Source organism: Typopeltis vanoorti, chromosome 21 (assembly GCF_054136105.1).
Source record: "Typopeltis vanoorti isolate ZY-2024b chromosome 21, IOZ_Tvanoo_1.0, whole genome shotgun sequence".
Classification (NCBI taxonomy): domain Eukaryota; kingdom Metazoa; phylum Arthropoda; class Arachnida; order Uropygi; family Thelyphonidae; genus Typopeltis; species Typopeltis vanoorti.
This window is the reverse complement of record NC_143569.1, coordinates 71,790,196-71,817,584: the sequence shown is the minus strand read 5'-3', so window position 1 is coordinate 71,817,584 and position 27,389 is coordinate 71,790,196. Positions and strand designations below refer to the sequence as shown.

Sequence of the window (27,389 nt, the reverse complement as noted above, 5' to 3'; positions counted from 1 at the left end):
CACATAACTTGCTTAGAGACAGAAAACTAGTATTCACAAGATGGAGAAGCAGACCACAGCAAACCAAAGGCTTCATTCTGGAAAAGGTAAGTTACTTATAAAAGGAATATTATTATTACATGACACCTCCAGGGAGTCTAAAGACTCCTCGAGGGAGGGTACCTACTCTACAGCTCTGTCTTCACCACTCAATTCACCAACTACAACAAACCACAACTATCTTCATCATCTATACCAACGCCACCTACTGCCGACCACCACCACCACTAGTATTTTCACAGACAATCACAAGCATCCATGCCCATGGCAGGATTCGAACCCGCAGCCTTTTGGTTGGAGAGCGGATGAGCAGACTACTCGACCAACCAGGCCGGATATATTATGTATCCATTTTAATTTTATAATCAGATTAAAATATTCCTGAGAGATTATGAGAATATAATATAATGATAACACAAAAATAATTTTTATGTAATTTTCAAAATTATATCAAAACCAAAAACTGAAAAGAAACTGGTCCAACATGCCATTAAAAAATTGGATATGACTGACAAATAATCTGTTTTTGTTGTTAGTGTGTTTGTAGTTTAAAGTTAAAATTAATGAAACACATTAAGATGTCTTTATTTATCTTTATTATTTTATTTCTTCATTATTATTCTTTTACTTTGCTGTATAACAAATACAAGCTAAATCTGCAATCTTTCAAATGTCAATTTGCTTCTGTAGCCTATCAGGCAATACTCATTTAGCACATAATTTTTTTAGAGAAAATAAAATAATTACTAAACACTTTTACTGATAATGACAAAACAGTTATTCCCTCTGTAAAATATTGATAGAACAAGCAAAGAATTTAGCACTTAAAATTCCATTTTAAGAGGCAATAATTTCATTAGGTATAATTTCTGGGAAAATTCCCATGCTACTCCTCTTAAACACTATTCTTTAAACAATACAACATTAATTGTTTCTCTGTGTTGTATTCATTCCATTAAACCTAATGATGAGTTCAAACCTGCACAGAAAACTAAAAAATACTCAAATATATTTTACAGTTGACAACCATATAAGTATTACTGTAAAGAAATCATGATAATTGGTATAGTTAACAGTACAACCGAAAGTTAGGGTGATTACTCCAAACTGATATGACACTTCTTCTTCTGAGAGCCATAATTAATTACACTAGTGTCCAAAACCTAATGGCGAACATATATCCGAAGATTATAACTGCAAATTCAGACAAATAAGCTTGTGGAAATTTGTATAACTGATGATTTCGAGTAGAAAGTGCGTACACATTTAAATTTTCGAATCACACACAAAGTGGTCATGTGGTAGCACTAAACAGGATAAAAGACAAAAGGCTGCACTAAGTGAATTGTATTTAAAGGAAACTCTTTTCATGAAAGAATAAAGTTGCAAACTTTGTAGTTTTGTAATGTCTCTTCCCCATGTGAAATTATCTAGACAATGTCTAGATAATTTCACATGGAGAAGAATTACTGGAATGCTTAAAGGTCACAGAATTACTGATATTGCTGAATTACTGTTTGTAATCTCATATATGTTAAATTTAGGCTCTCGAGCATTTCAGACCAATGGAACATATTCCAGAGGTTTGAAATGTTGTCCAGATTTTTGTTTTTTAACAGCAAAATGTAATCGACGCACCATAGCAAGTCAGCGCTATTCAAGCATGTGTACACATCTTGCCACAGTTTGTTGAGATATTTGTAGGCCTATTCAAGCACATTATGTGGATATCTCAGCAAACTATAGCAAGACATCTGCGACAAGTAGGCCTATACACCCAAAGGCCTGTAGTCTACATCTCTTTATCCACAGCTCATTGTAGAGCACATTTTTGGTAGTACTGCATCCATAAAAATTGGACAAGACACTAATGGGCTAATGTACTCTTTACAGATGAGAGCCATTTGAGTGCTGGAAAAAGGGACTATGACTGGTGAATGATATTACAACGAAGTTCTTCAATGCCATGTTTGATTGTTCCATGGTGCTGTAGGCAAAGAATTCATTTTTATAGATAACAATGTCACACCACATCATACACAAGCAGTGGTGATACTTCTAGAGACTGAGGGTATTAATCAAATTGAGTGGCCATCACACTCCCCAGATCTCAAACCCCCATAGAACACATTTTTGGTGCAATAGGCAGATGTTGCTTGAAATTCCTCTTCAGAAAATAAACAAGGCTTTATCCTTACTCTAAAGGAGGAGTGGGCCAGTTTGCCTTAAAAAGGCATGGTACGACATTGTGAGAGCTGCATTGCAGTTCAGGGTGAACATATTCCATACTGAAATGTCTCTCTGCATAGTTTTCTGTAAGCACTGTACTTTAATTTCTTAAGTACATCCTTAGGAAATATGTAACTTTTGCCAAAAACATATTACAATTTATTTTTGTATGAAATTTATAACACATTCTTGTGTCATATAATTTATTAGTATGCTGACAAATTTATGTCAACATTTGGCTGTAGTCATGAAATTTTTTTCGTATATAGGTAAAAATGTAGTTCATCCTTAGCTATTGGACACCAGTGCATTACATGGAGTCCAAAGACTCATTGTGGGGAGGCCCACACTAACCACAGTACTTATTACACCTATCTTTAAACTACTTGTTTACTGACAAAGTACATAAAATTTCTATTAGCAATCCATTCCAGTCATTCATTACTCTCTAAAAAAATTTAGCTCTCACACCCTTGCTAACCTTACCTTTACACACCCCTAAGGATGACCCCTTGTTCTTTCCCATCCAGTCATATAAAGAAAAATTTCTTTATCAGCTACTCTGCTAAATTCTTTTATTAACTTAAATATTTCTGTCATATCCCCTTTTTCTGCCTATTAGCTAAACTTTGTAACTCACAGGCACCAGTCACCATTCTGGTCACTTGCTAGTGTTTCCTTTCTAGTACTTCATCCCCAAGAAACTCAGGTACCTAATCTGTAAACATTAGTCCAAATATCAATGGTCATATCAAAGCCTTATAAAGAGGAACAATAATATCCTTATCTGCGCTTGTCAATGTATTTCTAGACATCCAAGAAACATCCAGATGATCGTTTAAACTATTTTGTCCTCCTCTGCAATATTCTCTGGATTTACTGTTCAACATCACCCATCCCCCAAATGTCTAGCCTAACAGCACAATTCCAACACAGCTTGCCATCACTTCATTCTAAGGTGCATAATGTTACATTTTACCACATTAAACTAGCAACCATTATCCTTTGCTCACACAATGTCATTCTAGTCAGGTCATCATGTGACACCTATATCATCTTTTTAAGCCAATTTATTACCTAATTCAGCATCATTGGTAAATCACTGAGTATTCCCCCTAAATCATTCCCAACATTATTAATGCACAAACTGAATATTTATATCATAATTGATTAGAAAATGAACAACTATTGCCAGATGGTATAACAAAGGCACACATGTGCATCTGCAACAAATAATTATAAAGCAATTAACATCAGGATATCAACAAAAACGCTAGGAATGTTAATATTTCAACATTAAAAATTATGTCCAATGGTAATTATAAAATGCCATCACCGAGATACTCCGCAAAGATAAGATGGATAATTCTAGTAATGTCACTAGTGCAGGAATATGTGACACGTTGGTTTATACAATAAATAACTGCTTGCCTCTTTCTTTCTTATACTTATATATTTAAAAACATTGGTTTTCACAAAGAAACTATTTTCTTATTAGATGAATATCTACATGGTTTTTAAAATTAGTAATGCACTGAAATTTTATGAGTACTCAATTAGTGAAATACTGCCCGCTGACTTGACATAGAAAAAAGCGAATTATCAGCATCACGTTGCATCAAGCATTCTATACTACTTGCAACCGCATTAAAGTAAGTTCGTATACGTGCTTGATTTTCATTACTACTCAGTGACGAATGAAAATGTTTTAAATTTCTTATACAGTAGAAAAAAGTAAAATCATTAATACATTATACACGAAATATATAAATACTGTACATATAAACAACAATATAATTGCATTCCAAACGAAATAAAAGTGAATAGTTCTCCTCATCTCAAGCCATCTGCATCTAACTTTAGTGACGCATGCGCTTTATGGGTAGTAAATATCCACTGGTGACGATGTGATCATTTTCTGCATGCATCCGACGAAAGATGGATGACGACCTCGAAGACGAAGTTTTGTATCAGACTTTACTGTCACACATGAAAATTTTATCTCGATTTCTTCTGAGTTTCCCCTTGAACTCTACATCTGTTAACTGTTTTAGCCGTTTCATTTGTTTTTATTTATCTAAACCAGAAACCCTTGTTATAGGAGTAGCCCTTATCCTTGTGTTTCTGTTGTGCCAGTCGACTGAACTGTGGGTTAAAAGTGTTTTTAGCAGATTGCCAATCGCAAAATTCAGAACTGGAAAAGGATTTCCAATATTTGTGAATCCAGCTGAGCTGTTAAGTGATCAGCAAGCATGGGAACTGGAAAAAGACAATGCAGCAGTGTATGCTGTGCAGGGTAGGAGGCCGCGGATGGAAGACCGATTTAGTGTTTTAGTTGACGAAAGCGGCATCTCTCTTTATGGGATATTTGACGGACACGGAGGAGAGGTATGTAATGATAATATTCGCTCATATCTGTTCGGTGAAGCAAATTGTATATTGTATAAAAATATTGTATATAGAATCATCCATTCTTTTTTAAAAAAAAGGGGGAGGGGAAACATCTGATAGTTATTGGATTTGGCAGAGTTGATCAGTCGTTTTTATTTATTTTTTTAATCTAATTTTATTTTAGTGTAATGTGCAAGAAATACCTTTTTAAATACACTGCCTAATAGTCATATTGAATAAAAACGAGGCTGCATAATATGGTACTCAACTTTTGCTAATAAACTGATACACGATGTACATTGTATAATAACAGAAAGTGTGGATAATGCATATCCATTATTCTGTTATACTCAGTAGATGAATGTTTGTGTAAATTAAAGATACAAAGAAATTATATACTTGGTTTAATCCTTTATTCAAGCACAAACTTGTTTGCTTACACTTGGATAAAGGATTAAAGCAAGTATATAAGTTTTTGGTATCTTTAATTTATAGTATAACCAAGTGGAAAAACTTCCATGTTTGTGTATATAAGCTTTAATTAAAGACGATAGAAAGCTTATGAAACTATGAAATTACTTGCTATTGCACTTAAAAGATATACACAAGCAACTGTATGGCTCCCTTTCATTGCCATTGCTTTCTCATTATGAGCATTATACAGTAGTTTCAAACAGCCTAACAGCTGTTTGAAACTACTGTATTGCTTCTTGTCACACACTGGGCAAAACCTAGAAAACTAATTTGTATTCCTACCAACACTAACCACAGAGTTGTTTTCATATAATTTAAAAAGAGGAAGAAATATATTATTCAGAAAATTGAATATCAGTACTATACAACTTCATTTATATTCCATTATGACTATTAGGTAGTTTACATGAACTGCATTTATTGCACATTAAACAATAATAAAATTTGATTAAAAAAAAAATCAAAGTGACTGATGAACTTGGTCAAATCCAGTAAGTTGTAATGTATGTGAAGAAACCAAATTTTTCATAAAATAATTAACAGGTTAGGAGTGAAATGGATGCTCTACCTTATTAAGAAAGAGATTCTTATGAAAAGATTATGTGGAAGGAATACTGAATGTATAAGGATTATTTTTATATGGTTCCCACACACAAAAAGATTTTTTTTTCAGATTTTTATAATTTTTAAAATTTATTTTTACATAGTCTAGAAGCCCTGTTCTAGAAATCAAACATGGAATTTTTTCAAGCCACTTCAGGTCACCAGAATGTTGGGGGGGGGGGTGTCTCACAGCAGGCAATGAAACTAATCTCCCACCTAAAGACAAACACAAACATCCATGACCATGTCAGGATTCAAATCCATGACCTTCTGGTTGGAGAGCGGGTATGGTAACCAATCAGCCAACCAGCACTGTCAAACCCTTTCCATTGTTATTAATGTAAATATTGATGTAAAAATGAATGTTATTAATGTGAAGTAGAGTTGAATTATCTCTTCTGCATATCATTCACATTTGCTAGACTTAGGGTGATATCAGTTATGAAAGTTATAAGCATGGGTCAGAAGAGTTACAAGCATTTGTTCATGCAGTTAGCCTAGTCGATATGCGCTTCGCAACCATATGCCTCGGAAAGGAGTGTCCTAGGTTTGGTTCCCATTGACGACTTGAGGAGCTTAAGCATCTTCCTCAGCCATAGCCAAGTTAGCCGGTCTTGGGCATGGATGTTTGTAATTGTTTATGATTGTCTGTGAAAATCATAGTGGTGATGGTGGACAGTAGATGGCGTTGGTGTAGATGAGGCAGTTTGTGGATGAAGTTGAGTGGTGGAGACGGAGAGTTGTAGAGTAGGTGCCCTCCCTTGATGAGTCTTAGGACTCCCTGGAGGTGTCAAATAATAATAATAATAATTATATGAAATATAATTATTATTATTATTATTTTCATATTATTATAATTATATTATATAATTATAATAATATAAAAAGAAACTGGTTTTTCAAGCCTAAGACAATGCAAAAGAATTCTATTGTTATACTGCAAGTAAAGAAAGAAAGAATGAATATGGAAGAATAACTCTACTCTACTGAATGGTATGCAGAACAGATTGTTCAGCTCTACTTGAATAACATTAGAAAGGGTTTGGCAGTGTCCATTTTGTTGAGCTATCAACCTCATATGCAACATGGAGTTTAATGTTACCTCTACACTAGATGAAGAAACTCAAGTGTATGAGGAGGAGATGCCAGTGCTATTGCATAAACTGAATAAACATTTTGCAGTAGGGTCTGATGGGATATTAGCACCGATGGATATTTAGCTGAACTGGCTTTGCCTTTGACATGGTTGTATAAGTGATCAATTTGAGTCAACACAGGGAAGATTCCACAGGAGTATGATAATTCCATTGCACAAGAGTGATGCAAAGACTGATGTATCCAACTAAAGATCTATCAGTATCTCTGGAGTAGTGATGAAGATTTTGGAAAAGTTTGTAAAAACTTGCATACAGAAATAGGTTGATTGAGAATCTGTACTTTGCAATGAACAGCACACATTTACTATGGGAATGTCATGTTTGAGTACCTTACATTTTATGGTGTTACGGTTGAGTTAGACAAGAGGAATGGATACACCATGATACTTTTGGAAGTGAGCATGGATAAGAGGATGGCTTTCTTGTATAATGACACCTGTGGAGCATCCATAACCAGATAATAACACAATATGCCACACAGCAAAATAAATTTTATTATGTATAGCATTTATATAAACATTTTCAATTCCATTTTGTGCAAGGCCATATTTGTGAGGTTTGATAAAATGCTAACCACACAATTCAATGGCAAAATGCTTAACTGCTACATAGAACCATATATAAACATGAACATTTCTATAAAGAAAATGCTGAAGCCAGTGGTGGATTAAGCTGGCTGGGGACTACTGGCAGTAAAATTTACAAGGCTCTAAAAAAAATGTCCACGTTTAGAAAAGTTGATGACGTTTTTCTTGCAGCCTGGTATACTTGTGTGGCAATATTAAATTCGTCTTTATCTTCTTTAAAAAATAGTAGATATCTTCGTTTAAAAATAGTAGAAACTGTTCCAATTCGTCATCAAAATACATAATATCTATATCGTTCTTATAGATTCTCTTTTAACTTTTCCAAATAGCTCGAGCCTCTGGAAACTGCCAGGTCCAACACCCACTTCATCTGCCTCTTGCTGAAGCCCTACTTCATAGACCTAATCTCAATCATAACGGCTGCCTCACTATTCCGAAAACTTGGGAAATTGTTATCCTCAATTGAATTAAATAAATTTAATAAAAATAAATTAATTTAATTTCAGCCAAATACTTTTAATCTATTAACACATGATTGTATACCTAGAGGGATTCCAATTTAAGCATGCACTCTACTTTTCTAATTCCATTCCTATTGTTGGTTGATAATTGTACTGATGATGTCTTATGATATGTAAGTTATCATAATAAAATTTACATAATAAAATTTATTTTACTGGCACATGTGTTATTCTTTAGTTAAGAGGATGGCTGACTGATATATCAAAAAATGATGTATGGTGGGGGGGGAGAAGTTTGTAAGATTTAAGGTGACCAAGTGGTGTACCACAGGGATAAGTCCTTGGTCCATTGTTATTCAATCTTTACATTACTAACATTGGAAAAGATTTGACAGGTGACATACAACTGCTTGCCGATGATGCAAAGATAGACAGGATAATCAAGAATGCACGTCTCTTACAGAATGGTTTAAATAGGTTAGACAGACAGGATAATCAAGAATGCATATGTCTCTTACAGAATGGTTTAAATATGCTAGAAATGTGAGCATGTGAAAATGGTTAACAGTTCAATATTAGTAAAGTTATGCACTTTGATGTGATGAGATATCCAGTGGTGTATTATATTGGTGAGATTATGCTTGAAGGATAAGGCTATTTTACCTCTTTACAAGACTTTGATATGACCTCATCTGGACTAGATTGAGGATTTGTGGTCAAACAATAGCAAACAAGAAAAGGAAGGGTGAATAGAGACCTTCAACTTTCTGAGATTTCATTACCAGTAAATTGAATTTTTTATTCTATGATGGGTGGGGAGGAGGGCATCCATGGAAGAGAATGATTGCAGTCAAGAATGGGGTGAGAGCTAGATTTTTCTCCTATGGAACAGTGCATGATGGCTTGCCTTTGGAGGCAGTGAGTTTAGGCCACATATCATCCTCAACTGTTGTGGGTGATATGCGACCTCCCTGGAAGTCTGGTATATGTTATCTCTGAGAGTCAACATGGATTTGTGAAGGGGCGCTCCTGTTTTAACAATATGCTAGCCTTTTATAATAAAGTTACAAGAGCATTAGATAAGGGAAAAGCATATACTGCCATTTTCTTAGACTTAGCAAAGGCATTTGACAGGGTGCCACATGATAAGCTGATATTTAAGTTGCAGCACATGAGTCTGGATGTCAGGTTGGTCAAGTAGATTTAGGATTGGCTGTCTGATAGGGGTATTGGAGATTTTGTGTATGGTGGGGCAGTTTCAAGGAGGCAGAGGGTTACAAGTGGGATTCCACAGGGCTTAGTACCACACTTAGACTATTGTTCTCAGATTTGGTCCCCAGGATTTGAATGGGATAAATTAACGTGGAAAGGGGTACAAAGGCAGATAACAAAGATGGTTTCAGGACTGTACAATGTTAGTTATGAGGATTGGCTGAGGGAATGTGGACTGCAGAGTTTGGTGGATAGGAGGAGGAGAGGTGATATGATTGAGACTTTTAAACTTTTGAGAGGTGGTTACAGGGTCGACACTGGGGAGTTCTTTTGCTTGGTTGAACAGCGGGAAGGAATGATGACAAGGGGCCATTCCTGGAAGTTACGAAAGGAAACTGTGAGCAAGAGGGTGAGGAGTGGTTTCTTTGCATGGAAGGTGGTTGAGCCATGGAGTGCGTTGCCTGGTTGGGGTGGCGGCAGCGGTCGGTGGATTTGGGGGGGTAGACTTTGTGTTTCCTGGGGCGGGGGCTCCCTCGGTGGGTCTTGGTGGACTTTGTGTTTCTTAGGAAGGACCTCCCACAATGAGTCTGTTGACTCCATGGAGGTCTGAAGAATAATAATCATAATAATATTGACAGTATGTATATATGTCTGTGAGAGAGAGAGAGTTTTCTAAGATAAATTTGCAGGTAGCATAGCCAATGCATTAATGAATTACTTTTGTATTATATATTTAAATCCTTATTCATCAAGTGTGCATGCAGTTCATTAAAGTTTATAGGAATATTGTTTTATAACCAAGACCAAAAGGAATGCGAATTTCTTATTTAGATTTGTAATGTACTTGCACGATTCTTCTCAGAACAGAATTCTATGTATATGTAATATCCACATAGTAATTTAACATATCAGTGTATTTTTTAAAGGAATGTGGGTTTATTTAGCTGTACAGTTTATACATCAAAGAATATTAACATTTTCAGTTAATACTCTTTGATGCCAAAGAGTATCAAACTGAAAATTCTCTGATGTTTGACCTCCTCTGCTGAAAATATATCTCTCTCTCTCAGTTATGAAAACTACATCTGGACATGTACTTTTGTTGGATCCTACATAAGCCACATTGAGATTAAGTTGCTTTAGTTATTTATTAATAGTTATTATATTGCATACTGCTGTGGTCTGTATTGGTCCGGATCTATCTCCAAACCAAATCTCCTCTGATTCCTGTATAATTGACCCTGGTAAATGCCTCCCTCATAATCATTCCAAACATTTACTACACAATGTCTGCCCCTCTGATCTTTCTCTAGATAAAAATCAAAAAAAAGAAATCAGAAGTATCTTACCAAAATTTGATACCCCTTACTAGTTTATATGTCTCAGTCATAGCTCTCCTCCTATTCACAATTTGCATTCTCTCAATCTGTCCTCTTACTCCACATTCCAAAGACCACTGACCACCTTTGTGAATCTTTTTTTTGGACTCTTTCTAACATATCCTCATCACTATGAAAACCTGGTGACCAAATCTATGGATTATTATGCATAAAATCTATGCATAATAATCCACAAGATCTGATCAAGAGCTTATACAATGGCATCATAACTTTATTTCTGCATGTCTGGGTCCCCTACATCATTGCCATTATCTGGTGTGGCATCTTCACAACTTGCGCAATGTGTCCCTTGAATTTCAGGTCTTTCTCTACCACTGCTCCCAGATCTCTAATTTTCTCTACCTCCTTTAAAGTTTCTAGACCAAGTGTATACTTTGCATCCCGTCATTGCTTACCATTGTAACATTGAACTGACAGTTCCACTTACCTGCCAATTCATGCGATCTATTCAAGTCCTCCTGTAAGGCCATAACATCTGCTTGATATTGCTCTTCCTAATTTTGCATCATTTGCACACAGCTGCTTTTCACTAATTAAACACATCCCAGTATCATTAATATACAAATTGAACAACAATGGTCCCAAATTTGATCCCTGCAGCACACCACTAGTGACCTTCCCCTTCCCATATACTGCACCTCCATATACAACTTTCTGATATCTATCTGACAGCCAATCACTGATCCAACTGAGAAGTCTGTTATCTAATTTCATTTATTTCAATTTATTTAACAACTTGTCATGTGGCAGTCTTATCAGAAGCTACACCACTACATATGCATCTCCCCTGTCGAAGGTATTTGTCACCTTGTTACAGTATATAAGTTAGTAAAACATGATCTCCCTTTAACAAACTCATGCTGATAATCATAGAGAATACTGCTGTTATCAACCCATTTCTGTATCCTACTTCTCACCAAACACTCTAGTACCTTCACCACAACTCCAGATATACAACTTGGCCCTATAATTTGTAGCCACAGCATTATCACCACCTTTATATGCAGTGGAACAATTTTACTTCTTTCCACTCCCTTGGAACCTGTGCTGTTGTAAGACTTATTAAACAAGCATGCCTATGCTACTTCCAATTACTTCAAACATTCCCTTAAGGCATATGGTGATATGTCATCGAATCTATCAACATCGAGGTTATTTATTCCTCAAATACCTCGTGACCTGCTCCAGTTGCTTTTTGTAACCTTTAGAACGATAACCTTGACTTCTCTAAATTCTGATCTCCAAAGCATTATTCAATAGGGTTCAGACAGCCTTGTCAGTTTCAATGGCAAAAAATAAATCCTGCTTTATCTCCCATAAAAAACAACTGTTTTTTTCCAGTCTTACTCTCAACAGCACCCAAATCTCTTTTCTTGGGATTACTCTATCATTAAACCTCTCTTGGCATAAACATATTATAACTATTTCTTCCTCACATCCAAACAATTAGGATTTCACTGGAGGCAGTACTTTATCTCTGAACAGCTATTAACTTCATACAAGTCACAAATCCTTCCAACCAGTGAATACTGCTCTCACATCTGGGTGGTGTCCCTCCCTTAAAGCTCCCTAAAAATTACATGACTAAATATAGAAAAGAGCAATCAGGTTTATTAATGACTCATCTCTCACAAACTCACTCTACCCACTCTAACATAGGTGTTCAGTTTCAACTGTTTGCATCTTGTACAAATTGCTTCCAGTTCAATGTCCATCTGAACTGGAATCAATTTCTTCATCCTCTATTAAATCTATAGACTTATCATTTCTTTATAGTTCAGCTACAAACCCACAGAACAAATTTCTCCTCCTCATTTATTTTCATTTCTTTTACTGCTGTCCTCTGGAAAACACTTTCCCATCTTGCATGTTTTCCAAAGAATACAATCCACAGCTGTTCAGACTGAATGTGAACAAGTTCCTTCTTGTCTCTATGATATTAATATATTGTATGTTGGCAAACTGCTTGTGTATGGGACTATCATTTAAAAAAATTCTCTGAACATAATTCTGTAATTATATGTAATATCCATATAATAATTTAATACAATGGTATAATTTGCTAAAAGAATGAGCTTCTTATTTAGTTGTGCAGTGTAGCAGAGTAGGAAATGACATACAAAAATATTTTGGGAAAATTTGGAGAAAAGAGCAAAGCTAACAATAATGGCAAATACCTGTTGGCTTTCTGCTCAGGACATGAACTGGTTATTACTAACACCGTGTTCCAACATAAAAATGTGCAAAAATTCACATGGAGAGAAGAGGCAAGGAATAAGAAAAGTCTCATTGACTATGTTATTGTTGATAGTGATGTTTTCTCCCTGGTGCAGGACACCAGAGTGTACAGAGGATTTGAAATTGGAAGTGATCACTATTTAGTCTTGAGCAGGATAAAATTGAATTTCATATTGAAAAGGATAACATGTAATAACGTTTTGAAGCTAATAAAAGTTGAGAAGCTCTCAGATGTGAACTGTAGACTAAAATACAAAAAGATTATTGAAGAAAAAATGAAACAGTTTGAGAACAGGAACCAAACCTTGGAGATTCAGTGGCAAGCCTTGAAGAAAACCCTGATTGATTCAGCCAGAGAGACATGTGGTGAGGTTGTCTGTAAGGATAGAAAAATCAGAACTCCATGGTGGACACAGGAAGTTAAAGAGACAGTGAAGGAAAAGAAGGAAGCATATCAAAAGTTCCCAGTAAATAAGTCAGTTTTTGCTCTTAGAGAATACAGAGAGAAATGTAAGAAAGCTAAACACTGTGTAAAACTAGCTAAACAAAAGTCATGGGAGGACTTTGGCAAGAACACAGAAAATAAATATCAAGAAGGCGGTAAGATATTCTGGAGGTTGTTGAAGAAGCTTAGAAATGGAGGAAAGAGTGCTGTAAAAGGAGTTAGAGATGAAAATGGGAGAAAAAGATATTCTTGAAGTATGGAGTAATTACTTTCAAAAATTGCTAAATGAAACAAGCAGTGACCACAGAGTGGTAAAAAATACTCAACAGGCATACAGTCAGGAATACATATCCATACTTGAAGTAGAAAAAACCATCAAAGGCTTGAAATGTGGAAAGGCAGCAGGAGTAGATGATATTCGACCAGAAATGCTGAAGTATGGTGGAATAAAAGTTTTACAGTGGCTGCACTCCATAGTTCAAAAGACCTGAACAGAGGGACGAATTCCTGATGATTGGAGTAGAGCTCTAATAGTACCCATATACAAAAAGGGAGATAAAACTGAATGTGAGAATTACAGAGGTATATCCCTGCTGAGTGTTCCTGGCAAGATTTATGCAAGTATAGTTGAGAAACGGTTGAGAAAAATAGTGGAAGAAAAGCGTGGTGAAGAACAAGCTGGATTCAGGCCAAATAAAGGCCGTCAGGTTCAGATCTTCACTTTATGACAAACAGTTGAGAAAGCATGGGAATATAAAAATCTGTATTTAAGTTTTGTTGATTTGGAAAAGGCATATGACAAGGTACCAAGAGAGAAGCTATTCAGTACGCTACAGTTATATGGTATCAATCGGGCATTATATCAAGCAATACTTAGTCTTTATTTAAGTTGTAAGTCAGCAGTTAGAATCGAAGGAAGTACAGGAAGATGTTTTAATGTTAAATCTGGTGTGAGACAAGGATGTACATTATCCCCTCTGTTATTCATTATCTATATGGATCACATTATGAACGAAAGTGGTATTATGAAAGTTTATTTTTCACTTGGTTAGACTATAATAAATTTAGTTTAATCCTTTATCCAAGTGTGAGCAATCAAAGTTTGCACCTGAAAATATCTTCAGGACTGAGGTAAGGTAGTACAACACTGTGCAACTCACAGCAAAGGTGGATCAAGCTCTCAACTCCTTGTCTCAGTATCTCCCATAATGCACAGCACATCTCCTTGTGGACATGTAGACTGCTATGCATTAAGGGAAGGGCCACTACCCATACCGGTTTCGACCTTTATTGAAGTCTTGTCAGTGGGAGCCAAGCCCAGAATGGAGGTACTAAGGGAGAAGTAATAGGAGAGGTCATCCTTACCTATAGGAGTTAGACTATAATATCAATATACATGTCCGCAAGGAGATGTGCTGTGCATTATGGGAGATACTGAGACAAGGAGTTGAGAGCTTGATCCACCTTTGCTGCGAGTTTTCCTGGTGTTGTACTACCTTACCTCAGTCCTGAAGATAGTTTCAGGTACAAACTTTGTTTGCTCACACTTGGATAAAGGATTAAACTAAATTTATTATGAAAGTGGTATTAAACATGATATCAGAATTGGAGATGTTAATGTCAGCTCTTTGCTTTATGCAGACGATGTTATACTTCTAAATAAATCTGCTACAAGGTTGCAAAATTCCCTGACTGAATTGAATAACTGTTGTAATATATATGGTATGAAAGTCAGCAATAAAAAGACAAAGACAATGAAAATAGGTAGAATTGTTGAAAATGTCACACTGTGTTGTGAACGGAGAACCTGTGGAACAAGTAAAACATTTCAGCTACTTAGGCACGATTTTTAGTGAAGATGGTAAACTAAATATAGAAATAGACAACAGAATCAGCAAAGCTGGTATGGTAGGAAGGCAATTGAATAAATTCATATGGAATAAGAAAGAAATTAGTCTGAACACTAAATTAGCTGTATGCAAGACAGTGTTCAAACCAGTTTTAACTTATGGATCTGATAGCTGGGTCAGAAGTAAAACACTTGACCAAAGATTAGAGACCGCAGATATGAGAGTCCTGAGAAAGATTAGAGGGATGAACAGGGCTTCAATGGCAATATCATATTAAAAACAAGTATATTAGGAAAGAACTAGACATTGTTATGAGCATCCAGGAATGCGTTAGCAGAGCTAATCTCAGGTGGTATGGTCGCTTAAACAGAATGGGCGAGGAATGATTAGCAAAGCAAGTGTTCTCTGCCAGGTTGGCAGGAAAACGACCCAGAGGAAGACCAAGATATAGGTGGATTGATACGGTACAAAGTGCCTTAGATGATAGAAATATAAGACCTAATAATGTTGGAGTCTTGACAAGTAACAGACTGATTTGAAAGAAAATTGTAGTAGGATGTTAGTAATGATGTAAATTTTTCATATAGTACTATCATATCCTGTACAACCCTCAAGGGTGTACAGGATATGATGTCAGGAATTTGATGATGTGTATTTACAACATTCTTTTCAGAATATGATTTTGTTCATATGTAATATTCACGTAGTGATTTAATACATCACTATAATATTATTATTATTCCAAGACTCCATGGAGTCAAAGACCCATCTAGGAGGTCCTTTTGTCATACACACAGCTCATCGTACTGTGCTTTAAACACACTCAAATTCTCTGCAGACACCACACTTTCAGGTGAGGCATTTCAATCATTCACAACTCTGCATGCAAAAAACCTGCTTCTCACTCCCTTGCTCACAGCCTCCTTATACAACTTCCAGAGATGTCCTCTGGTTCTCTCCTGATCTTCCACCGTTTGCTGTAAAACCAACACGGATCCTATAACAATCCCTTACTAACTTGTAGGTCTCTATCATATCACCCTCTCCCTCCTATTCACTCATCATCATCATCATCATCATCAAATTCCTGCCATGTACCCTCAAGGGGTGTACAGGATATGACAGTACTACATGAAAAAATTACATCATTACTAACTTCCTATCTACAATTTTCCTCCAAATCAGTCTGTTACTTGTCAAGACTCCAACATTATCAGATCTTATATTTCTATCGTCTAAGGCACTTTGTACCGTATCAATCCACCTATATCTTGGTCTTCCTCTGGGTCGTTTTCCTGCCAACCTGGCAGAGAACACTTGTTTTGCTAATCTTTCCTCTCCCATTCTATTTAAGTGACCATACCATCTGAGATTAGCTCTGCTAACGCATTCCTGGATGCTGACAATGTCAAGTTCTTTCCTAATATCCTCGTTTTTAATATGATATTGCCATTGATGCCATCTGTTCACGCCTCTAATCTTTCTCAGGACTCTCATATCTGCGGTCTCTAGTCTTTGGTCAAGTGTTTTACTTCTGACCCAGCTCTCAGATCCATAAGTTAAAATTGGTTTGAACACTGTCTTGTATACAGCTAATTTAGTGTTCCGACTAATTTCTTTCTTATTCCATATGAATTTATTCAATTGACTTCCCACCATACCAGCTTTGCTGATTCTGTTGTCTATTTCTATATTTAGTTTACCATCTTCAGTAAAAATTGTGCCTAAGTAGCTGAAATGTTTTACTTGTTCCACAGGTTCTCCATTCACAACACAGTTGACATTTTCAATGATTCTGCCTATTTTCATTGTCTTTGTCTTTTTATTGCTGACCTTCATACCATATCTATTACAACAGCTATTCAATTTAGTCAGAGAATCTTGCAGACTTGTAGCGGATTTATTTAGAAGTATAACATCATCCGCATAAAGCAAAGAGCTGACATTAACATCTCCAATTTTGATATCAGGTTTAATACCACATTCCTTCATAATGTGATCCATATAGATAATGAATAACAGAGGGGATAATGTACATCCTTGTCTCACACCAGATTTAACATTAAACCATCTTCCTCTACTTCCTTCAATTCTAACTGCTGACTCACAACTCAAATAAAGACTAAGTATCGCTTGATATAATGCCCCATTGACACCATATAACTGCAGCGTATTGAATAGCTTCTCTCTTGGCACCTTGTCATATGCCTTTTCCAAATCGACAAAACTTAAATACAGATCTTTGTTATATTCCCATGCTTTCTCGACTATTTGTCGTAAAGTGAAGATCTGATCCTGACAGCCTCTATTTGGCCTGAATCCAGCTTGTTCTTCACCAAGCTTTTCTTCCACAATTCTTCTCAACCGTTTCTCAAGTATACTTGCATAGATCTTGCCAGGAACACTCAGTAGGGAAATACCTCTGTAATTCTCACATTCAGTTTTATTTCCCTTTTTATATATGGGTACTATGAGAGCTCTACTCCAATCATCGGGAATTCGTCCCTCTGTCCAGGCTTTCTGAACTATGCAGTGCAGCCACTGTAAGACTCTTATACCACCATACTTCAGCATTTCTGGTCGAATATCATCTACTCCTGCTGCCTTTCCACATTTCAAGCCTTTGATGGCTTTTTCTACTTCAAATATGGATATGTATTCCTGACTGCATGCCTGGTCAGTGTTTTTTATCACTGTGCTGTCATCACTGCTTGTTTCATTTAGCAGTTTTTCAAAGTAATTACTCCATACTTCAAGGATATCTTTTTCTCCTGTTTTCATTTCACCTTTATCATCTGTAATTCCTTTTACAGCACTCTTTCCTCCATTTCTAAGCTTCTTCAACAACCTCCAGAATATTTTGCCACCTTCTTGATATTTATTTTCTATATTCTTGCCAAAGTCCTCCCATGACTTTTGTTTAGCAAGTTTTACACACTGTTTAGCTTTCTTACATTTGTCTCTGTATTCTGTAAGAGTAAAAGCTGACTTATTTGCCAGGAACTTTTGATATGCTTTCTTCTTTTCCTTCACTGCCTCTTTAACTTCCTGTGTCCACCAGGGAGTTCTGATTTTTTTATCCTTGCACACAACCTCAACCACATGCCTCTCTGGCAGAATCAATCAATGTTTCCTTCAGAGTTTGCCACTGAATCTCCAAGGTTTGATTCCTGTTCTCAAACTCTTTCATTTTCTTTTCAATAATATTTCTGTATTTTAGTCTACAGTTCACATCTGAGAGCTGCTCAACTTTTATTCGCTTTAAAACTTTCTTACATGTTATTCTTTTCAATATGAAATTCAATTTTATCCTGCTCAAGACTAAATAGTGATCACTTCCAATTTCAAATCCTCTGTACACTCTGGTGTCCTGCACCAGGGAGAAAACATCACTATCAACAATAACATAGTCAATGAGACTTTTCTTATTCCTAGCCTCTTCTCTCCATGTGAATTTGTGCACATTTTTATGTTGGAACATGGTGTTAGTAATAACCAGTCCATGTCCTGAGGAGAAATCCAACAGATATTTGCCATTATTATTAGCTTTGCTCTTTTCTCCAAATTTTCCCAAAATATTTTTGTATGTCTCACAATCATTTCCTACTCTGCTATTTAGATCCCCAACAAGGACCAACTTTTCCTTTTTCATTGTGTCAGTTGCTTTTTCTAAAGCCTCAAAAAATTCCTCCACTTCTACCTTAGTAGAACCTTCTGTGGGACCATAGGCACAAATAAGTCTCATTGTCCAGTTCCCCATTCTCATATTTGCCCACATTACTCTACTTGAGACTGACTGCCATTCAAGAAGATTAGCCTCGTATTTTGTGTTGAATACTATGGCTACTCCTTCTTTTCCTTGATTGTCATTGCCTGAATATAACATTTTGTATTTATTGCTCAGAAAGATCTCACCAGTTTTGGTCTTTTTTGTTTCAGTCACCCCTATTATGTCGATCTGGTACTTATCTAATTCCTCAGCTAGCTCCATTTCTTTGCCATTCAGGCTTCTTACGTTGATAGTACCGATCTTTAACTCTGGTGATGTTGAGTTGGGGTTTGTTTTCAGATTTGTTCCAGTAGCTGACTTTTCGCTGTTCGCCCTGGTTCCCTGGCGAAAACAACGGGGGCCTTGTTTAACCGGGCGACGCCCCAGCCGGCATGAAATTTTGTCATGTTGTACCATCATTTTTTATTTTGGTTTAACCAATAAGAATACAATTTGGTCGGCTAAATCCCAAATTGCCAGCCCATCCTCGTTCGTTCAGTATCAAAGTAGATACCCAACAGGGTGCACCACGAGAAGGTGAGGATTGGACATTAGGTCAGAAGCACTGGTCGGTTCTCCGCATTCCTTTGAAGGCTATGTGGAGGTCTCCTCTCAGTTATACAGCTTTGACCCTTAAGCACCCCCTCCTATTCACTAGACTCTGTAAATTGCATCTTCTCAACCTTTCCTCATATTCAACATCCCAGAGATCAGAAACTACCTTAGTAAGTTATCTCTAGACCCTTTCCAACATCTCTTCATCCTTTTGAAAACCAGGTGACCAAATTTGTGCACAGAAATTCATTTGAGCTTATACAGTGGAACAAGAATCTTCTCACTTCTACAAGTCAGTGTCCTCAGCATGATTTCCAGAATTCTTTGTGTATATGCCAAAGTAAAATTAAAAAAAAAAAAAAAAATTGCCAGCTTTGTTTATGTATGTGTCAGATTTCATTGGAGTTGCTCAACTTATTTTTAGATATGCTTATTATAGTTAAGAGATTAGGAATAGAATAAAATTCTTAAAATGTATGTTATCATTTTTACATAATATAATTATATCATACAAAGCATATATTACCTATCATAATAAATCTGAATAGAATCAACAGAGATATTAACGTATCATTGAGCTTGAACTCATCAAGCGGCCAACATTCACAGCACATTCTAAGAATGCATTTTGCTCACTCTCTCACACACACCACTATCCAGGAAAAAATTTACTCCTCCCTTGCTTTTTAATCGCACCTTCATAATTACAACAAACAGGCAAATTGGCCAGAAAAGACATGTTATAGATGGATTGTGTAGTGTAGTGTAGATAGTGGATCATGTAGTGTTGTGTAGCATAATGCACAGTAGCCTCCCGAGATGAGTTCTTGGGCTCCATGACATCACCTCCAGAAAAAATAATTATGTGATAGAGATATTTAAGAATTGAAGAAACTTCACATTGATACATGACTGATTATAAATAGGCTGGTGGAAGAATGGGAAGCCATCTCTGGAAGTTACTATTACAGGGTACCTTACAAATGTGGTCTTCCATTCTTCTGCTGCTCTATTTATAATCAGTCTTGTATTAATCCTGTGAAACTTCCTCAATACTTAAACATCCATATTGCATCACTTCTTTTTTTTGCTGTGCCTAAATTTGGTCTCCCTGTTTCCACAGATTCTAGAATTTACATCTCCTCAATTTCTCCCTTGAACTAACATTCCAGAATCTGTGGAAACCAGGAGACCAAATCTGTACACATTAGACCATGTGACAATCAGTAAACAAAACAAATTCAAATTGTAATGGGCAAAAGATCTAAAGTCTTAATTTTGTGCCTTCTAAAGTTGTGAAAAAGAAGTACTATAGTTGTGTAGGAGTTGATCTTAGAATGACATTTCCCCTCCCCAAACACACAAGAATAAAACACGCTACTTCAATTCCATATATTCAAGATACATCTGAAAAGATAGCCAAAGTACTAATAAAATATAACCTTCACATCACATTCAAACAACATATCAAATTAACAACTCTGATCCACTCTCCTAAGGATAAACTCCATCATCTAGCATATCTTGAGTGTATGTGTAGCTGCAACCCATAGTCAGGAAGATCTGTTTACATGTGCCATGAAGAACATAAGAAATACATTTGCTACCATTATTTTGATAAATCTGGACTGGCAGACCATGTTTTGGACACCCCTTCACACAGGATTAGATGGAAGGAAACTATTGTGCTATACAGAAGTCATTACAGGTTAGAAAGATTATTCTTAGAGTCAGCAATGGCTATAAAGCATTCTTCTAACCATAAGTATGGCTACATTATTTTGCCAAAAATTTGAGAGACTGTTATCCTAAAAATCATCTCCTTCACAACTGTCATACTTTTTTACAACATTAGAGGGCACAACATGTTAAAAGCCAGTTAATAAATGTCTTTTTATAATTTAGTTTAGTGTTGTAATACCATTAAAATAAGTTATAAAAAGACATTTATTAACTGGCTCATATTTTGCTAGATTTCAAACCATCTTCAGAAGGATGAAGATAATCTTGTAAATGCCAAGAATTGCAACAATGATAGAAATTCAGCAGAAAGGCAAGGATATTAGAGATAGTGCATTTTAGGGTATGTGGTGTGAAGACAGAGCAACACAAATTTCTCCAAAGACCAGAGAGTGCAAAGAAAGTTGTAGAAAAACTTCATACATTTATATATTGGTGAATTAGCTGAGTGGTTGCATTCAGTTATTTTTCTTTGATTCATGAAGATGATTTATGAGAAATCAAATGAAATGAAATCTGTTGTTGATTTGATTAATAAAGCTATTTACTGGAGATGATGTGTCAATTAACTCTGGAAGTTACACAGGTTTCTTTATGCTACTGTGATTTCTTTATAATTATGAAAACTTAGGCAATAGCTTGGAGCAGTACTGTGGCATAAGAAGCTGAAGCGTTAGAAATCTACATAGGGAATAGTCAAAAGGAGTAGTATCAGACTATGCATACCAAGGATTAGGAGAGTAAATTAGGTGAGAGTTAAATAAATATCATTCATTTAAATATCATTTCAAAACAAATAATAAAAAGAAAGAAAATGTTGTATAGTGAATATAAAGAGAGAGGTGATCAGCAGGCTCATGAGCACTATAAAGTATAGATGAGAAGAGTGACCTGCATGGGATTAGAAAGGAAAAATCACATATATTGAGTGCTCACTTTGTGAGGATGTATTATCCAAGTAGAGATATTACAGTGATAGATTCAAAAAAAAGACTGTTATGAGAATAGAGGCAGATGAACTTTAGGTGCTTAGGATGCTGCTATAAAATCTCATTGTGAATTTTGCTGTGGAATTGTATGTGATATTGGCCCATGTGTTATGAGAAGAAGACACAAGATAATTAGTGCACACGATCATCTGACTTAGTGCCTAAGTCTCATCTTTCACAACATTCTAAGATAGTGGGAAGAGAATCAAATGTAGCAAATCATGTAGCACTGGAGATATGCAGCTGTTTGTAGATGATGCAGACGTGGGGACCGCAATGCAGAGTCAAGCAGGCATTATGGCCTTAGGAGGACTTGAATAGATTGCATGAATCGGCAGGTGAGTGGAACTGTCAGTTCAATGTTGCAAAGTGCTACGGTTTGGAATTTTGGTAAGCAATGATAGGATGTAAAGTATATACTTTGTGGGGAAACTTTAAAGGAGGTAGAGGACATTAGAGATCTGGGAGCAATGGTGGAGAAGGACTTGAAATTCAGGGGCCATTGCACAAGTTGTGAAGATGTCACACCAGATAATGTCAATGATGCAGAGGACCCTGATGTGCAGAAATAAAGAGGTTATGATGCCATTGTATAAGACCTTGATCAGGCCTCATATGGATTATTGTGCACAGATATGGTCAATAGGCTTTCATGGTGATGAGGATATGTTAGAAAGGGTCCAGAAAAGATTCACAAAGATGGTCAGTGGTCTTTGGAATGTGGAGTATGAGGACAGACTGAGAGATTGTAAATTGAAAAGCCTTGTGAATAGGAGGAGAGCTATGATTGAGACATATAAGGTAGTCAGGGGTTATTATCAAGTTGACATGGAAGAGATTTTTCATAGAATGGTAGAGGGGGGGGGTGGATAGAACAAGAGGCCATCGCTGGAAACTTTATAAAGAGGATGTGAGTGGAGGAGTGAGGAGAAGGTTTTCTTTGCACGGAGAGTAGCTGGTGAGTGGAATGCATTTCCTCAGCATGTTGTGAATGTAGACACATTGAATCAGTTTAAGATACAGTTAGATGAGTTTGTGCATGATAGTGTGCATCTCCCATGATGTGCCTGACTGCATGGAGCTCAGATGTTAATAATAATAATTATCAATAGATAAATTAACTGCAGAGAGGATACAAATATGGATGACAAAGATGGTTTCAGGACTGTACAAGGATAGTTATCAGGATCGGCTGAGGGAATGTGGACTGCAAAGTTTGGTGGATAGAAGGAGAGGTGATATGATTGAGACTTTTAAACTGTTGAGAGGTGGTTACAGAGTTGACACTAGGGAGTTCTTTCGCTTGGTTGAACAGCGGGAAGGAGTGATGACAAGAGGCCATCCCTGGAAGTTACGAAAGGAAACTGTGATCAAGAGGGTGAGGAGTGGTTTCTTTGCGTGGAGGGTGGTTGAACCTTGGAATGCATTGCCTGATGGAGTGGTGAGAGCGAGAGTGGTATGATAGACTTTGTGTTTCTTGGGGGGGGGGGGACCTCCCCTCGATGAATCTTGACAGACTTTATGTTCTTAGGAAGGACCTCCCATGATGAGTCTTTTGACTCCATGGAGGCCTGAATAATAATAATAATCAACCAATTAGTATCTCAGGAGTGGTGGTAAAGTATTGGGCTAGTTGGTTAAGAACAAAATGCAGGAATAATTGGATAAGAAATGTAATTTAGTGGGGGGGGGGGGGAAGCATGGCTCTGTGAAAGTAGGTTTTGCTTTAATAATTCACTCACTTTTTATGATCAAATGACAGTTGAGTTGGATAAAGTATACAGTACACCAGGCATGGCCAACTTCATTCTATACGAGGGCCAACATATGATGAGTGGTAGCGTCACGGGCCGCACACTTTTAGACAGAACTTAAATAAAAATAAACTCTGCATTTTATCAAGGCAATAGTTATATGTATTGAATTACTATATTTGTTAAATCAATTTACTACTGGGAGAACTATAAAATACTTGATTGATTTAAATATAAGTTGTTAAATTAAATTTAATTACATATTTCTGGTTTATTTTTACATGTAACACAACTTAATGAGAACACTGTGGGCATTCATGTACGGCAACAAGTTCATCAAAGTCAATTTTCAATGATGATGACGATATTCGTAACAAATCCTGAAGGTGGTCATCAGTCAGTTGACTTCTTTGTGACGATTTAACTTGCAAACACACAAGGCACTGTGGTTTGTCGTCATTATTGTTTATAAACAAACTCATTTTCACATTTCTCCTGAAATGACCTGTTTTGTTTTCACATCTTATTTCTTACTCATAGTATACAAAGGCTGAAGTAACTGACCAGGGGACACAAACTGCAACAATAACACCGTTAACTAAAACTGAGTCTCTGAAACTGATCACTGCAACCAGAGCAGAGCAAGTGACTTTCAATGATACATTACTCTGGAGCGCATAGAAATCTACCACTCCCACTACTACAACCCACACAGAGAAGCAGTAGATTTTATAAATTGAGCAATTTTGATTCCGTGGCAAGAATATAAATTGTTTCCGTCATCAAAAATAATGAATATAACTAGTATATCAATCAGAAAATCTGGAGTCGAAACTAATAGCTAAATTGTTGATAATACATATAATTTAATATAGTTTTTATCCTGCCGTGGGCTGCACAAAATCACATTACGGGCCGTATGCGGCCTGCTGTTGGCCATCTATGCAGTACACCATAATCCTACCAGGCTTTGTAAATGCATTTGGCATACTGCACAGAATTCTCTTAGATAAATTTGAGCAAATGGGAGATGGATATGAAGCTGGTGATGATGAGAGAGTTTCTGATTGCTGACAGACATCAGCTAGTCGAAAATATGATGGAGCAATTTCAAAAATAAGGTAGATAACTAATGGCATTATACAGGATTGTGTTTTCAAGGTTTGTTGGTTCCAAAGTTTAGATAAGCAGAGAAGAGGGGGAATATGATGGAAATATAAATTACTAAAATGGTTTATAGCAGTCATTCAAACATTAGGAACATTTTTTCAAACTGCTACTAAGTTTTTAAGACACAAATACTTATTAAGTTTGGACCTAACTACTCAATAAATGGAACTGTATAGTAACTTAGTGTCTCAGTAACTGAAAAAGTTACTCAGACACTAAGGACATTAAGTTGAGAAAGTTTGGAACTTCTAGTTTGTAGAATAATTATTGTAAAAAAAAAGTTCCAATACATAACAGGACAGAAATAGGATAGACCATGTGATCACCACTTGGAATTGTGCAGAGTGTGGTTAACAGTGGCATGAGGACTATATTTTTTGCTTCTAGATTAGTGAATGACTGGAATAGGTTAATAGATGATGGTCATGAATATTGTCACTGAAGTGGTTTAAGGAAAGATATTCAGATAAAGCTTAGTGTGGCCTGCAGTAATGAGTCTTTGGACCATGGAGATTTCATCATAATAAACGCAGTTTACATGTATTTCGTGTAAATAACTGCACATGACTTAAGTTCCAAGAATGCAATTCCTTTTTTTTTTTCAATGTCTTCTTTTTTTTTTTTTTCCAGTAAATGTGGATTATACTGTACTTTACATTTAAGTGCTTTGATAATGCCAAACTTATGATTTTGATAAAACAATGATTCTCTGTTAGCCATTCATTTGTTCCATTCTGCTGCATACAATTATTTCAGAAATTTTGAATGCTGATATTACTATGCTCACTACATGCACATTAATTTTTGTTGATGTTCATCAAAGTGAAATATCTGTTCATTTCCCCACTTTTCTTTCAAATTTATTGAATCACTACTCAGTAACTGTCTATTTACAGCCACATTCCACACACTTTTCCTCCTCTTCATTCCCTTTAACATCAGTCTTTAGAACTGATGGAACTATGAGTTTTTAGAACTAATTTCTGCCTAGGATGTCAGGAACCTTTGTAATGGTTTTTCAGCTTGTGGATTAGTAGGTCTCATATGGAGGTGACAGAGTTTTTCATTATGCAAAACTGGCCAGAGAATACATTATAATGGTTTTATAATCTGCTTTGGCACTACAGCCCCATATAGGGCCTTGGTTCTCCCATTTTTGGGTTTCATAACTCACTACGAGATGGGGTCATTACTCCCATGCTCAACCATGTGTAATTGTCTGTAAAGTGTTGTGTTCTTAAGACTAGTTTGCCTGCTTTGCAAGAGGAAAAACCTCAGGTAAACTGGGGAGAAAAATCCTGCAGTCCATGCCAAGACCAGGCTATGTCTGAGAAAGATCCTTTTCCATGCATATAGTTGTCGAGTGTGTAACCACATGGACAATGGTTTTATATAACATGGTTAAATAACACACACTCACAGATATCATAACCTTAAATGTCCTTCAGCTATAATAAAATCCAGTCTTTGGAACAGCCTTTGTGTGTATGTGCGTGATGTGTGTGTAATAATCATTATTATTGCACCCTCCATGCAGTTGGCAAACTTGAGGTTGTGGGGATTTGATCGAAACATGTTACAAAAAGGATTCTATAGGAAGCTGCAGTGACAATTTTTCGATACATGATAGAGAAAGTGGAAGGGGATTAAAAGTGTGATTAGTATCATAAAAGAATCATTAAAACAAACTTTGCACAAATCACAAGCTAAAATGCTATTTTGGTTGTAAAAGTCATAAGCATCAAATTTTCCGGTATGCAATCTGTTCCAAAGATATTGTAAAGTGGGGAGATGTGACTGGGGAGGTACATCTAAAGCAACACAGGCAAGCTCAGGACAAAAACATCTTGTAAAGGAAAAAAGTCAAGGCTGGCTTGATCTTGATTTTCAGTTCAAACACGGACAATGAAATTAGGGACAATTTTTATTTCTTCTCCTCCTCCTCCTCAAGGATTGGATATTTGCCTATTCCAGCTCTACTTGTCTTTCCATCTTGCAGTTTTCTCTCTTTCTTTTGTCTATATTTATTCACCTGTTACAAAAAGGATTCTATAGGAAGCTATAGAATCCTTTTGGTAGCTGATATCTTTCCATCCTAAATATATGTTCTTTCCATTTCTCTCTGTATTCCTTGATATTTTCATTTACATAGTAAATATGTAGTTCTTTTCTGATGTCTTTATTTTTCTATGGTCCAATTTTGTGCATCCTTTAATTTATTTTAAAAATTTCATTTCTGTATTTTACTTTCATCTTTCTTTTTAACGGTCCGTGTTTCTGAACCATATAATGGAGTGGCCATTACTTCATAAAATTTTAATTCAGT

The 27,389-nt window shown here is 36.2% G+C and overlaps 1 protein-coding gene across 1 annotated transcript in view; it reads left to right on the top strand.

The window, feature by feature from the left end:
- The first annotated feature begins 4,165 nt into the window (after nt 1-4,165).
- The window catches only part of LOC150094963 (protein phosphatase 1L), a 150,183-nt gene continuing 126,959 nt past the window's right edge, over nt 4,166-27,389 (top strand). The window contains exon 1 of the mRNA XM_090411582.1: nt 4,166-4,656. Coding sequence (XP_090267708.1) covers nt 4,207-4,656 — 450 coding nt within the window. The 5' untranslated portion in view covers nt 4,166-4,206. The remainder of the gene's footprint in view (nt 4,657-27,389) is intronic.